Genomic DNA, 14,511 nt, shown 5'->3' with positions numbered 1-14,511 from the left:
GGATTGCCTTGTCTGGTTTTGCTTGGGTTTCTCATAGAACGTCACAAGGTAGACTCCCTTTACCTGCTTGGTTTTCTGAGTGCTTTTCCTACCACAGACTCACTCCTATTGTGTCTTTATTTCTGTTCACCTCTCTTAATTCTTCTTTCCTCCTCCCCTCTTTTAGGATACAGTACAGCCTGAATGTGGCAGACAGGCTAGCTGATGAACATGTTCTCATTGGGTTGTATGTCAACATGCTCCGGAACAACCCATCATGGTTAGTGCAACATGGTTAGGCTTAGCTGCCAGCCTGTCCTTCCAGAGAGGAACAGCCTGGGTTACTGACAAGCAGTCTTGGCAAGGGGTTAGAGTCCTACAAGGCAAAGGTGAACCAGGAACTTTTCACCTAGTTCAATTAAACAAGTCTTTTGTGGTGCTGTTCTGAATACATCCCAGCCCTGCATCACAGAGTTCTCATCCTTGCTTTGTCTTAGCTAAAGTGAGAACTGGTGTGAACAGGGTCGATGATAACCGTCACCATGTAGTAATCACAGGAATCAGAGGCCCACCAGAAGGTTCTAGTCCAAGTGTCACGTTACTGCAAGAGGGAGGTGGTTCTTACTTCAAGGGTATGAAGCTGATCTGAGAAACAATGCTTTATGCATTTCAGATAGAAGCAAAACATCAGAAACCAGCAATCATTTAGCAATGATGGCATGGGAAAAATTGTCTTTTAACAGTTCTCTTACTGACAAATATATCAGAGTAGCCATCCTGATGAAGCCTGCTTTCAGGTCACAGGAAATGTAAGGTCCAGTGCTTGCATGAATCTAGTGTTAAGATAAAAGTATTTGCAAAGCTTTTTTCTCTTTTAATTGTGATATGAGAGACTGATTAAAGTTATTTCTCTTAAATAAATATTCATTTGAAATTTGAATGAAAGTCAAAGCAGACTATATTCTTATTGCATGTATGTTCTAATTTGGTTTAGACTACCATTACAAATGTAATTATTCGACAAATTTTTTACAAACATGTTAAAAATTCCAATTTTGATTGAACTGAGAACCTGTAGGCTTTGTGGTGTTCTAATTATTAAGAGAAGCTATGGGCTCCGTCCCCATAACTTGGTTTATACATCCAGTACAGCAGCTCCTTTACCTTTTCTTTATTGCAAGGCTTCTGTTTTCGTGTCTCTTCTTTTCGCTGTGCCCAAATACCTGCCCAAAACAGCAATTTATTCTAGCTCACTGTTTCAGAGAATGTAGTCTATGCTCACTTGGAACCGTGTTGCTGGGCCCATTGTGAGACACAATAGCATGGTGGCACATAGCATGCAGACAAATGGGAACACAGGAAGGGGTCTGCGTAAGGTAAAGATCCCATGGACCATCTACTAGTGGTCTAGCCCCTCCAACTAGGCACCACCCCCTGCCTTTCATCATTTCCCAACAACAACATCTTATGAAGCCATCAAGGGTTAATCCATTCATTGTTTCAAAGTGTCTAGAATCTAGCTGCCTCTGGAAATATCCTAACAGGTACATCCAAGTGCCCTTCTCTGCTACCCTGGGCATTTCTTAATGAAGTCAATTTGGTAGTCAAAATTGACTGTCTTAAGAGGGGAACCAGATGGAAAGGAGGGGTGATTAGAAGGGGGGAAGGTGAGAAGAGATAGGGTACAGTGAACGTGTGACCACAAAACACTGAATGAGAAGGTCACAATTTAGTAATCTTAATTATGACTGTGTCTATCAGTCACACAACAGACACACATCTGTGCTATGGCTCTCACCACTCTGTCATTGGACTGTGTTTCTAGAACATTCTCCTCCCATGGTTGTTTGAAAACTTCATTCCTATTGCTGTTTCTGATTCCTCAGACTGTTTTTGGAGGATTGGTACATGAGAGAAATCTATAACTGATGAACTAGTAGACATTATTTGTGTCAATGGGTATATATAATGAGCATGTTAGCTTGTAATATATATATACAGCTGCCACACTGGTTTAATTTCATCCTATCTTCTACTCCTTGAAGATTCAAAACTTGAATCTCCACCTTGCTCAAATTTCCCAAGCCTCTCAATTCAGCAGTGTCTCCTCTTTCCTTACTCAGTCTCTCAGAGCTACGTATTACTTCAATCTTATTTACAACAAAGATAATATCCCAATGCTACACAGGGACTGAAAAACCAAAACTTAATAATGAATTACTTTTTAATAATTTAAATACCATCAGTATGGAGCCAATGAGAAGACAGTAACAATGACTTCACCCTGTCCTCACCTGAGTAATTCTAGGCACGCCTCAACCACTTCCACCTCATTCCTTTGGCCTCTTCTTTATGAAGGTTGCAACAAAGAAATCTCCAAAGGGAAAAGCTTAGAATTTGTAACTTCCCTCATTTTCCCTACTCAAGTGATTAATTTTATTGACCCTCTGGTCACTTTAGACCATAGGAGCTGTCCAGCAAAAACACCTTACATCAGCTTGGGGAAAGTCAGGAGGGGTTTGCATGATATAAAGCAGGCCATAAGGCTTGACCAGTGAGGCAGACTCTGTGGGAATCGCTGCCTCCATGTTAAAGTTTGTGTCCTTATGAAGCAACAACGTCTTCAGATTGCTCATAACTTCCTCCTTTTCATTTGCATTTGGTCAGGAGTTAGTATCGTAAGATGCTGGCGCCTGTCGTGATAATAGAGGTGAGACAAGGATCTCTCACCGGTGCAGCCAGAACCCTTTGCCCTCCGTTATGGTAGGCTAGAATGCTGTGTGATAACAAGTGGTAGCACTTGCCTCGTGGTATCTTCCCTGGTCAAGCTCTATGTACATGGCTACTCCTCATCCTGAAGGTAAGCCCACAGAGTAAATAGACTCATTCCCATTAAAAATAAGATGTCATTTTAGGGATATTATCCCTTCTCCCCCATCACACGACTGCTTGCTAAGTAGCAAGCAGAGATTTTAAACTTTGCCCATCCCAGTCCATAACCACTATGCTGCATCGCTTCTTACAAACCCTAGTCAACAACAGTCCTCCAGACAGCTCCCACGGAGAGCACCTCCATCTAGCTGACAACCACCATGTGCCTGCTTACCCAATCTGCATTTCTTACTATACTATTTTACTGATAATAAAATGTAGTCCACACCCCTTGCTAGTCTCTGCAAGGAGTGAACTCACCAGGGCAATATAGAAGAGTTCACCCTGGTAGTGAGGACAAGGGCGATCTGGCAGACTGACCAACCCTGCAACCACCCAGGCCCAGAATGAAAGTTACAAGTTAGCTCACCCCAACATCCACCCCATCTGTGATCTGCTGGAGCACATGAAGGGACCAGTCCTGCAGACCCAAAGCTGCAGGATCTCCACAACACAGGGCAACAGCAGGATAACCAAGAGAGTCACAGTGAGAACCCAGCATTGACAGAGTAGCAGAAACCAGAGGCTTCGAGCCAGACCAATGACTCTGTGCAATGAACTCTTGCCAGTAAACATGTATGGACAAAAGGGTTTACTGTGTGATTCACTGTCTCACTACAGCTTCCATGATGAGATTGATTTTCCCTTCTCTCTCCCTTTTTTCCTCTTAAATTTTAATTTATTTATTTGGTGGGGGTGCTGCAAGGGCAGAGTGTGAATGTGAAGGGACTGGAATGATACAATGAATAAATAGAAAGAAAGAGAGAGAGAGAGAAAATGTGAGCTTAATGTAAGGTGTAAGGTGTGATCCGGGTTGAATGCTGGTGAGGGCTTGCACTCGGATTTCTGACTCAGGAGCCCTTCCCCTCTCCACCCTTACTGAGATGGAAGGAGCCCTATATCAACTACATAACACAGGGGAAACTGGCTTGCTCATAAATACTCTGCTTCCAAGTTAAAGAAATTCTTAAGCCAAACAAGTAAATGGCAACTCAATGAAAATGCCTGGCAGCAGAAGGATTTATTTTGGGGGGAGGGGGGTACCAGCTAACAAAAAAAATGACATGGAGAATTATTAATTATAAAATTTCAGCCTATAACCTAGGCTTGTCCCATTAGGTCTTATACTTAAATTAACCCCCTTCTGTTCATCTCCGTGTTATCAGTGGCTCGTGGCTTTTATCTCTGATTCTCATGACTTTTATCTCTTGCTGCCTCTGGGTGGCAACTTCCCCTTGCTTCTTCTCTGAGATCTCTCTGTCCCCAGAAGTCTCACCTAAGCTCTTCCTGTCTAGTTACTGGCCATTCGGCTCTTTATTAAACCAGTCACAGTGACACATCTTCACACAGTGTTGTAGTGAGGAGGTGAGCAGGCCTGCTTTTGTCCTGCCCTGCTCCTGCATAGCTAGCTTTACACCCAAAATAACAACACAGAAATTGTATTCATTTAAACACTGCCTGGCCCATTAATTCCAGCCTCTTACTGGCTAACTCTCACATCTTGCTTAACCCATTTCTAATGATGTGTGTAGCACCATGAGGTGGTGGCTTACCAGGAAAGATTCAGCATGTCTGACCTGATGGCTGGCTCCATGGCGTCTGACCGACTCTGCTTCTTTCTCCCAGCATTCTTTTCTGTCTACTCCACCCACCTAAGTGCTGGCCTATCAAAAGGCCAAGGCAGCTTCTTTATTAACCAATGAAAGTAACACATAGACAGATGACCCTCCTACATCACAGTCTGAAGGAATACTCCACAACACAGGATGCCTTCCTGATTGTTTTTAGCACTGTGTGGTTTGTAAGGGCCTTCTCCAGTGAGAGAGGATGAGTCTCACAAGGAAATACACTGAGACCTTGTACTCTCTTCCCTCTCTAAAGTTTATCAACTACCAGGACATACCAGTGATTTATGGAAAATATCTCTGGCAGGCAGAACAAAAGATTGAAAACAAATCCAGGACTTCTGCCTCTACCCACAATTGCATCCTATACACCTATTGTTTGGATGGCTTAGTATGTCACTCAGAACTCTATAAGGGAAAGTTATGGTGGCCTATATCTCTAACCCCAGAGCTGAGGGACTCTGCAAAAAACATAGCAAAAGGCCGTCAACTGGAACTTGTGTCCCGATCAGTTACTGCCTCTTGGTTAGATTCCTGGTCCCCTCTAACAAAGTTACAAGTGGCTTGTTCTTTTTCTTGAGTACCAGAATTGTACATTATACTACAAGTAGATTTATTGCCTACTGCCTTTGTAATGCAGCTGATTTTAAATCGTCTCCCAGGGCTGGGAATGTAGCTCAGTTGGCAGAGTGCTTGCCTAGCATGCATGCATCTTCAGGGTTGATCCCCAACATTACATAGATTAGACATAACGACGTTATAGTCCTAATGCCCCCCAGAAGTGGAGACAGAAGGATCAGAGGTTCAAGGCCATGCTTAGCCTATCAGTGAGTTTGAGGCCAACCAGGGCTACCTGAGACCTTGTCTCAAGAAAAATAGAACAATAAAATAAAAAAAGTTTCACAATATATTATGTTGTGGGAACCTCTTCTTGAAGGGTACCAGTCATGTGAAATTAGCACCTCTGGCTTATGACTTTATGTAACTTTAAATGTTTCTTTAAAGGGCTTGTCTATAAAGGTAGCCATAGTCCAAAATTAGTAGGGTATTGGGGCTATAATAAATAAATTCAGAAGAAGATGCAATTCACTCCATAACATGCTCCAACCCAGAACCCACTTACCCTATATGTCTATTTTTAATATGTAGGCTAAAGAATGATCGATATAACTTTGTTTATAACTTACAAGTTGTGAAGTTAGGGTCTTAATAAAGGAGTTTGGATACATTCTTAAGAGAGGCCACTGTGACAATTTCTATTGCTATAATATAATAACATTGTTTCAGAAATTTCTGCCTTTTCTTTGCAAACCACTCATTCAAAAGCCCCGAGAATAAACTTCAAAGCTTAGCTCTTTCCCTCCCCATTCATTAGTCATATGAAAATACTGCTCAGGCCCTAGGATTGCTTCGTTCTTTTCTACCTCAACTCTCCTATGCTCACTGTCTTCTAGTTTCTTCGACAGTACTGTCTATTCATAACATTTTGTTCTCATCTACTGGGAAAATATAGGATAAAATCTGATTTAAAAAAAAAAAAACACCAGCAGCAAGAACAAAAATCTTTCAGGCTGGTGAGATAGTTCAGCTGTTAGAAGTACTTGCCACCCAACTTGATGACCTGAGTTTGATCCCAGAAATCCACTTGGTGTAAGGAGAGAACTGACTTCAACAAATTGTCTTGTGATCTTCACGTGTGTGCTGTGGCATGTATGTGGACACACTTGCATACAAAGACACACGCAGACACACACACATGCACATACAGACTTACACTTTTTTAATCTTCTACTTAGGAGTTATAATACTTCTCGGTATATAACCCATTAACTGCTTACATTTTGATAGAAGAACAGCACATCAGTCTTGATAAACATCTTTAGTGTCTTTTTCCAAACAAATAGGAAAAAAAAAGCCTATTCAGAGAGAAATGAAGTATTTCTTCTAAGAATTACATCATAGTTTTCACTGACTGCCCCACGCTGGAAGTCAGGCCCACCCATGCCCAAAAGAATCAAAGAAATGAAACATCTGAGTTCCGAGAAATCTCTGCAAAACCTCAGTTTAGAAAGCCCTGACTGGGTGTCAACCAAGATCCCAGGAAAGCCATCTGAAATCCCTTGTAAAAGACTCTGATTGTGCCTTTAAGGTAGAAATTGAAGACCTTTCAAAACAATGGCTCCTTCCACTCCAGAATGCAGCCAACAGAGCAGTACTACCCATTTTAGTACAGCGTCATCTTGTAGGTTACTGACTGTAGTCTTCAAATGAACAGTTAGCACTAGAGAAAGTGCTAGGGTTGGTATTTATTTTAATGATCTACGGGCTATTTATCATTTATTTTCAACTGTATGTAACTGATGTCTTGTAAAACTGGAATTTATCAGAAGAGCATTACCGGTGTGTAATTTGAACATCCTGAAAGGCTCGTGCAGGCTCATGTATCATTTGTATGCAGAACCAAGCAATGTATCACCCCAGTGCTCATTTACACCATGTTGGGCGAAGAAAGGCCCGGGGTATGAGTTATTGCTTGTGAGACAGAATCTCATATCTTTATGGCTTACATTGCCAGGAGGCTTTTTTATATAACCTTCATACTTTATTTGCTTGCAGGTCATTCATAATAAAAAAAATACTTTTACCATGAAGTTTTTTATCAAGGATTTTTTATTACATTTTTATCAAAGCACTCACATGAGTTCATGACAAAGTCATTTTCAAGCACTTAGATGGATGGTCGTCTTGAGCTCAGAACACTGGGTACTTTAACCTGCACAAACTTTGTTGAATTAGGCAGCTATCCTCTAACATACCAGTCAGAAATGACAGATATGTTAAAATCAAACTAAATGCTCTATTGATAGGTTTGTAAGAAGAAACGCGGCCATCTGAGTCCTACATAATGCAGATATTACCTATAGGCACACATCTGCTTTCAAGCATTAGCTTTCCATAAGTCATTCTGGCTTATTCTGTTAAAATTTATGTTCAGTCAGCATTGTGATTGATATTATACATCATATGAATTCTGCATTCTAGAATTTTCTTGTGTCAAGAAAATGCCTGTAAAATATCGAACAGTCAAATGTTCATAAAACAGTATATTTTATTTCTGGTATGCAGATGATTTATTTAAATTGTTGGATTTTCTAGATTGTTCTGCTCAGAGATCTTCTAAAACCAGAAGTATCATATTCTGAAACTTCATTAAAAATGCAGATTCTCGGTTATACCCCCCAAACTTTGACCACTCCCACCCCAAACCTTAGCCACTCCCACCCCAAACCTTAGCCACTCCCACCCCAAACCTTAGCCACTCCCACCCCAAAACTTAACCAGCCCCACCCCAAACCTTAACCACTCCCACCCTCAAATCTTAGCCAGTCCCACCAACGCCGGTAGAGAGCTCAGATACTAAAGTTTCACATCACCAAGCTGCCAATTTCTTCTGTTTATTAACGTCAGTAAGTGAAGACCAAAGCACGGAGAGGAGATTACGTAAGGCAGTGAGCGCCAACAGGCAGGAGTCACTGGATCAACAACAACGATACAACTGGGTCTTTGCCCTTCCTGTTCCCTTCCGTATTTCTAATGTTGCCACCTTTTGACATGAGCTGTTTGTAAAATGAAATTAAAATGTTAAAACAATAAAATTTAATTAAAGAGAAAGTATTCTTATATCTGAAACATCAAAAATGTCACATCACTTCTCATAGGAGCCATTATTATTATTATTATTATTTAATTGATATTTTACATACCGATCCCAGTTCCCACTCCCTCCACCTCTCTCCCCACACACACTGTCCCCCCCCAATCCACTCCTCAGAGAGGGTAAGGCTTCCCATGGGGAGTCAGCAAAGTCTAGCACATTGCTTTGAGGCAGGACCAAGGCCCTTCCCCACTATATCTATACTGAGCAAGGTATCCCTCCAAAGAGAATGGGCTCATAGAAGCCTTCTCAATACGATAATTGAACTGACTGGGCAAAGGACTTACTATTGATCTTCCCAGCCACATATTAGATCATGAACCCAAGTTGAAGATCATTAATCTAAGAGATATTTGAGAGTTTGAAAATCTTTGTCATTGAAGTGGCCAAAGCCCCTAGCAGTGATAAGAATACATCAGACTCTCAGGGGCCTAACAGTCTCCTGTTCGCTTTGTTCTCTATAGTATGCTTGAGAGTTCAAACCGGCTTGATGAAGAACACAGGCTGATCGCCAGGTATGCGGCACGCCTGGCAGCAGAGTCCTCCTCATCCGTAAGTAGAACGAAAGGGCAGCCCTGTTGGCCTCCAGCATCACTGAATTTCAAAAGCCCCAGTCCATTGTTATCATTAAACCTGGTGCTAATTAACAAGAAAATTGGTGTTTTTTTCCCTTGTTCTCCTCTTCGTTGCCATAATTATGATGTCTTGGTAATTAATTCTCAGCTTTAAAAATATGCTAGCCTAAGGAACCAAGCCTCTGCAATAGTGTGGCATGCCCAACTGGAAGCCCCACTCCTCCCTCCTCCCCTTTACCCAGCCTTGCTCCCAGATGTGAGAACCTGAGGAAGGGCTGTTTGTTTTCCATTGTGCAGCTGCACAGGAGATCTGCAGAAGAGTTTGCTCTTAGAATGAAGAGCAGTTTAATTTTCTGTTCTTGTCCCCATCCCACCCTTCTCTGCATACCCATGACTTTATCTCACATGTGAATTAACATTCCTCATATTAAATAATGCCAACTCCGTGTTTTTCAGCAGCCGACTCAGCAGAGGAGTGCTCCCGACATCTCCTTCACCATCGATTCAAATAAACAGCAAAGGCAGCTGATTGCAGAGCTAGAAAACAAGAACAGGTAGGGCTTGGGGACATGTACCTCGCGTGTTTGGAGTTTCCTTACATGCCTATTTAAGGGAGGATACTGAGGATACTGCAAGTCTGTGGAGCTTCGTTATAAAAGTGTGTGTGTGTGTCTGAGTCTGTGTCTGTGTGTGTATGTGTGCATGTGTGCATGCATGAGTATGTGCATGTTGTGTGCCTCTGTGTGTGTCTGCGCCTGTGTATGGGTGTGTATGTTTATGTGCATGTATGTGTCTACGTGTATGTGTATCTGTACATGCCTTGTGTGTGAGTGTGTATGTTTATATGCATTGTGTGTCTATGTGTGTTTGTACACGCCTTGTGGGTGGGTGGGTGGGTATATGGAGGTGTATGTTTATGTGCACGTATGTGTGTATTTATGTATATGGGTGTATATTTCGGAACCATCAAGATGATTAATGTTGGACAACTCTGGACAGAGCTCATTTCCCCTTTTTCTAGTTTTCTTACAAGCTGTAGTTCAGGAAGACCTTCCAGAGTATGAGGTAGAATATATCTCTGTTGCTCAGGGATGAGCAGGAATCCCATCAAGAAGTCCTCCTATAGGGTTAAAGAAACTCTCAGGGTCGCATCACCATCATCCCATAGTCCATTCCAAAACATCTCTTCATCATCAGGTTTATCTCCGCTCAACCCAGATTAACACCAATGATTCTCTCTGCAGCACCTCCCCCAAATCTACCACTGTGTCTCCTCCACCAATGACCAACCAACCTGCCATTTTTGAAACATAAATTATATCATATTTTTCCCAAGACAAAACCATGTCTTGATTTTCCATGACATTTGGATTAAAACCCTCTCCTGTCATCATGGCAGGCAAGGTGCTAGCTCCCTGGAGTCCTGAATGCATTTTCAGCATCTGTGCCCATGACCTTCACACTCCAGCCTCCTGCGACTCCTTTCACTTCCTAACAGCCCTCCCTTCAGCCTAGGGAGTTTTTCTGTGGAGCTTTGCAAGATAGTCCCTCATCATTATCAGGGGCATCACCCTTAAGACTACTTCGTGTGTGTGTGTGTGTGTGTGTGTGTGTGTGTGTGTGTGTGTCCATCCTCAATGTCTGAAATAATCCTACTTATGCCTCCACTTCTTATTTTAACCCCACTTTCCATGAATGAAATGGAAGATCTCTAGGAACAGAGATAGTGCCAAAAACCCACATGGGCCCAGGAGTGTACCTAAAATTATAGTTGCTGGGTAAATGTGTTTGAATGAGAAAATAACAAGTAGCCAAAGCTCACACCCAGTTCTGAGTAAACTCATCACCGAAATTTGCCCATTCTATATATGCCTTGGAACAATAAAGAATGTCTCAGTCCTTTATCCCATTCTTACTGCTGATATCATATTTGATGTGTCAGTGGTGAAGGGGGAAACATCATTATTTCATGCCTGTAGAGTTTAACCTAAAATGTTTGGAGAAATGATCAAAACATCCTTTAGTATGTTGCACATAAGAATTAAGAGGCTTAGCACAATTTCATATGTTTCCTAATAAACACTCCCTTGGTTGAATTGTCTCAGAACCTGGCTATCATCATCAGGAAGCCACAAACCAGAGTGGAGGTGCTGTAATAACTATGACATCATGACTTCACGGTCTTTGAAATTACTTCTCTCTTGTTGTAGGAGCTGCGGGCCGCTTCCCACCTCTCAGCTCCCTGCCACCAGCTAGCCTTACCCGAAATAATTACACAGAAACTGTATTCTTTTAAACACTGCTTGACCCATTAGCTCCAGCCTCTCATTGGCTAATTCTCACATCTTGATTAACCCATTTCTAATAATCTGTGTTGCACCATGAGGTGTGGCTTACCAGAGAGATGCTTAACCTGTGCCTGTGTTGGGTGGGAGAATCATGGCGATTGCATGACTCAGCTTCTTTCTCCCAGCATTCTGTTCGGTCTACTCCGCCTGCCTAATTTTCTGTCCATCAGGGCCAAGCAGTTTTCTTTATTAATTAACCAATGAAAGCAACAGATAGATACAAGACCCATCTCCATCACTCTTTCCTGACCCCACCCCCCAGGCAGATGTTAATTACAGGGTTTCTCTAATTTACAATGGGGTGGGAAACAAGAATCCAGGAGGGAGAAAGAAGAGGCACTGTGAAAAAATTAGACAAGAGGAAAATAGAGCCATGGATGTCAAGATTTGCTCAGGGTAGTTACCAGTTTGTAACATGCTATCTGGTTTATTTAACACTTGTTACAGATGGCGTGGGAAAACAATTGTATGGGATCACCGAAAGCATTGATGAATGGATTTATTTAAAATGAGCAAAGACACCTAAAATCCATGCAAGGGAATAAAGGGGAAGAGTAGAGGAAGGGAAAGCCATGTGGGGGAGGGGCTGAGTGGGGACAGAAGCCATGAAGAAAGCATTGAACAAGCCAGGCAGCTGAGGGCTTGAAGCCAACAGTGTGAAAGAGCCAAGTGGACCCACAGGGCCCCACTGGGTGGCTGCAGGAAACCGGGGGGCCATGGTTGGTGTTGGACCCCGAACAGTACACAGAAAGAAGGAAAGAGTACTGCACTCCAAAATTCCCAGTTCCTCTGGAAACCTGAGCACATATGAAAATTGGAATTCAAAAGAGTTTATGCTCAGTAACAACGTCAACTTACAATATGTGCTATGAAAGGTTTTTCCAAATGAGCTAATCTGGAATTAATAAATTAATTAATATGTCAGTGAGTGAGCCACTCACGAGATCAATGAAGGAGCTAAGAAGATGGCGAGGAAGGCAGGGAAGCAGTTACCTTATGGGACAGTGAGCCCCATGGCTGACTAGACATCGGGCAAGTGGAAGCCACTCTCAGCCCTTTCATTCAGTCAGTTGCCAGCAGGCATCACCACACATACACATCCCTTCTCCAACCTTTAGTCCCTCTCCAGGGCACACACACTGTGGCTGCTAACCAGGAATTAACCATCCACCCAAATCTCTGATTAATAACGTCCAACCCAGCTTCCAGGTGACAAAAGCAAGAAAACTACCATTTGCTTTGGGTTATTAAAAACAGAGCAGTGGCGACATGTGTATTTAGGGAAACATGCACTGCTCTTCTTCCAGCTCAGCCCCAGCAACCCTGCAAGCTGGGCACAATGATTACATCATTTGTCATATCAATTTATATTAAAAAGTAATGGCTCCTGTCACCCTCCTTTCCCCACAGTGATCTACTTCACAATATCACTGTGATGCAAGCTTAGAGGGTAAGTGTATAGAGGTGGAGAGTTAATTGGACATGTCAAGATAGTGAAATTTGGCCATGAACGACCAAAGAATTACAGGAGAAATTACAAATAATCATTGAGAACTACTTGCCAGAGTAAATCCAAAGGAGTCAGATTAAGGGTAAAGTAGAAGTACCAGTATCTAAGACTGTCCATAAGGCACGGCCAAACAGAAATTTGTGCTGTAGTGGCAAAGAGTGGCCGTCAGACAGGTGATAAGATGTCTACATGTTTCTGATGGAGGAATAGCAAATTAAACAAGCAGAGAGTGTTTTCACAGGGCTGAGCAGATAAGGGGAAAAGTCCAATGGTAAATGGAGGATGCCAGAAATGGCGTTAAAATAACCAGTACAGAAGATGACTAAAGAAAGAATAACTCTTAGCAGAATTGTTTCCAGAAATTCCAGCTGAGGGTACTGCTCTCCTGTCCTGTCTGCTTTCCATTACGGACTCCAGATCTTCCAGTAACAATCTTAAGACAGCTAGACTCCCTAATGGATCACTTTTCTGTTACTCTTGTCTGATACAAAGGGAGTGGGAAAGAGGAAAGGAACGTCAGGGCCGAGACTGGTGTCTGTGAAGCATCAGGAGGACAGGTCAAACCCAGCCTGAGATCCACACCCTTCAGACCCTCTCCTGTGCCCTTTATAGATGGGGGACAAAGCGTTCACACCACCACTAGCCCATAAACATTTTATCTAGGCTGCTCCATTCTCCTGCCTTTTCTCCTCTCCAGAGCACTTCTGTTTGCGGCCTGACCCTCTGCTTCCCCGTTTAACCAGCCTTCTTCTGGGTCTGGTCCTGGTTCCACAGTCAGCAGCAAGTGCTGTAAACATTTGGACAGCCCTGGCTGGGCCTTGACACCATCTCACTGCCTGTCTCTGGGTGTTTTTATTGTGCACCCATAAGTGCATATTTATAGACCTGAGAGAGATAGAGAAAGGGAGAGGGAGAGGGGAGGTGGGGGAGGAAATTAGAGGAGGAGAGGGCAGGGGAGGGGAGGGGTGAGAGGAGAGGAAAAAAGAGGAGAGGGGTGAGGAAAAGAGGGTGAGAGGAGAGGAGGGGGTGGGGAGAAGAGGGAGGGAAAGAGGAGAGGGGATGGGGAGAGGAGGAGGAAGGAGAGGAGAGGGGAGGAGAAGAGAAGAGAGGGGAGGGGAGGAGAAGAGAGGGGAGGGGAGGAGAGGAGAGGAGAGGAGAGGAGAAGGGTGGGGAGGGGAGGGAGGGAAAGAGGAGAGGAGAGGGGAGGGGAGGGGAGGGGGGAAAAAGGAGAGGGGATGGGGAGAGGAGGGGGGAGAAAAGGAAAGGAGAGGGGAGGGGAGGGGAGGGGAGAGAAGGAGAGCTTCATCCTGCCCTCAGGCATGTATCATTCCTAGAATTCCCTGCCCCATCCCTAAGGACCAGCTCATCCATCCTAAACTCACCCCTTTGAATGCCCACTAGGTTCCACTCCTGCAGTATGGAAATTCACTCATTTTCAGGCTCAGCTCTCTAGCTCCCTAGGAGCCCTGAAGAGTGGCAGTATAAGGAGAAAAAAGCTAAGAACACATAGATCCGCCCTCTTCTCTTCCGTAAGGAAGATGAGTTTCCATCAAAGATTCCTTTAAAGAAATATTTCTACCTCGGAGTTTCAGGGAGAAAACAAAGGAGAGTCAGGGTCCAAACTTTTCACCATTGCCAGGAAAGGTGGGCTGCACTCCTGATTCTCAGATATCTGTGCAAAACTGCAACCACCCTACTGTGTTACAGAACAGTCCGGCTTGACCTAAACTGTCTATTTTTCGGTACCCCTTACCTGACTTAGAGAATCTGAGACTCCCAACAGGAAAAAAGATGCTTACCTGCCTAATTTAATCATTATTCATTGTAT

The 14,511-nt window shown here is 43.2% G+C and overlaps 1 protein-coding gene across 27 annotated transcripts in view; it reads left to right on the top strand.

Moving 5' to 3' along the window:
- LOC121453642 (dystrobrevin alpha) overlaps nucleotides 1-14,511 on the top strand; it is a 361,338-nt gene that overhangs the window by 313,549 nt on the left and 33,278 nt on the right. For 15 of the 27 annotated variants that reach the window (XM_041660545.1, XM_041660546.1, XM_041660544.1 and 12 more), the window contains 3 exons: nucleotides 167-259; nucleotides 8,715-8,802; nucleotides 9,282-9,379. In XM_041660545.1, coding sequence (XP_041516479.1) covers nucleotides 167-259; nucleotides 8,715-8,802; nucleotides 9,282-9,379 — 279 coding nt within the window. The remainder of the gene's footprint in view (nucleotides 1-166; nucleotides 260-8,714; nucleotides 8,803-9,281; nucleotides 9,380-14,511) is intronic. The other 12 variants (XM_041660555.1, XM_041660558.1, XM_041660563.1 and 9 more) reach the window with 3 other exon arrangements.

The sequence above is a fragment of the Microtus oregoni genome, unplaced genomic scaffold (genome assembly GCF_018167655.1).
Source record: "Microtus oregoni isolate MIOR12 unplaced genomic scaffold, Mior012 000011F_ref0000422, whole genome shotgun sequence".
Taxonomy (NCBI): Eukaryota; Metazoa; Chordata; class Mammalia; order Rodentia; family Cricetidae; genus Microtus; species Microtus oregoni.
This window is presented reverse-complemented; position numbering and strand designations above follow the sequence as displayed.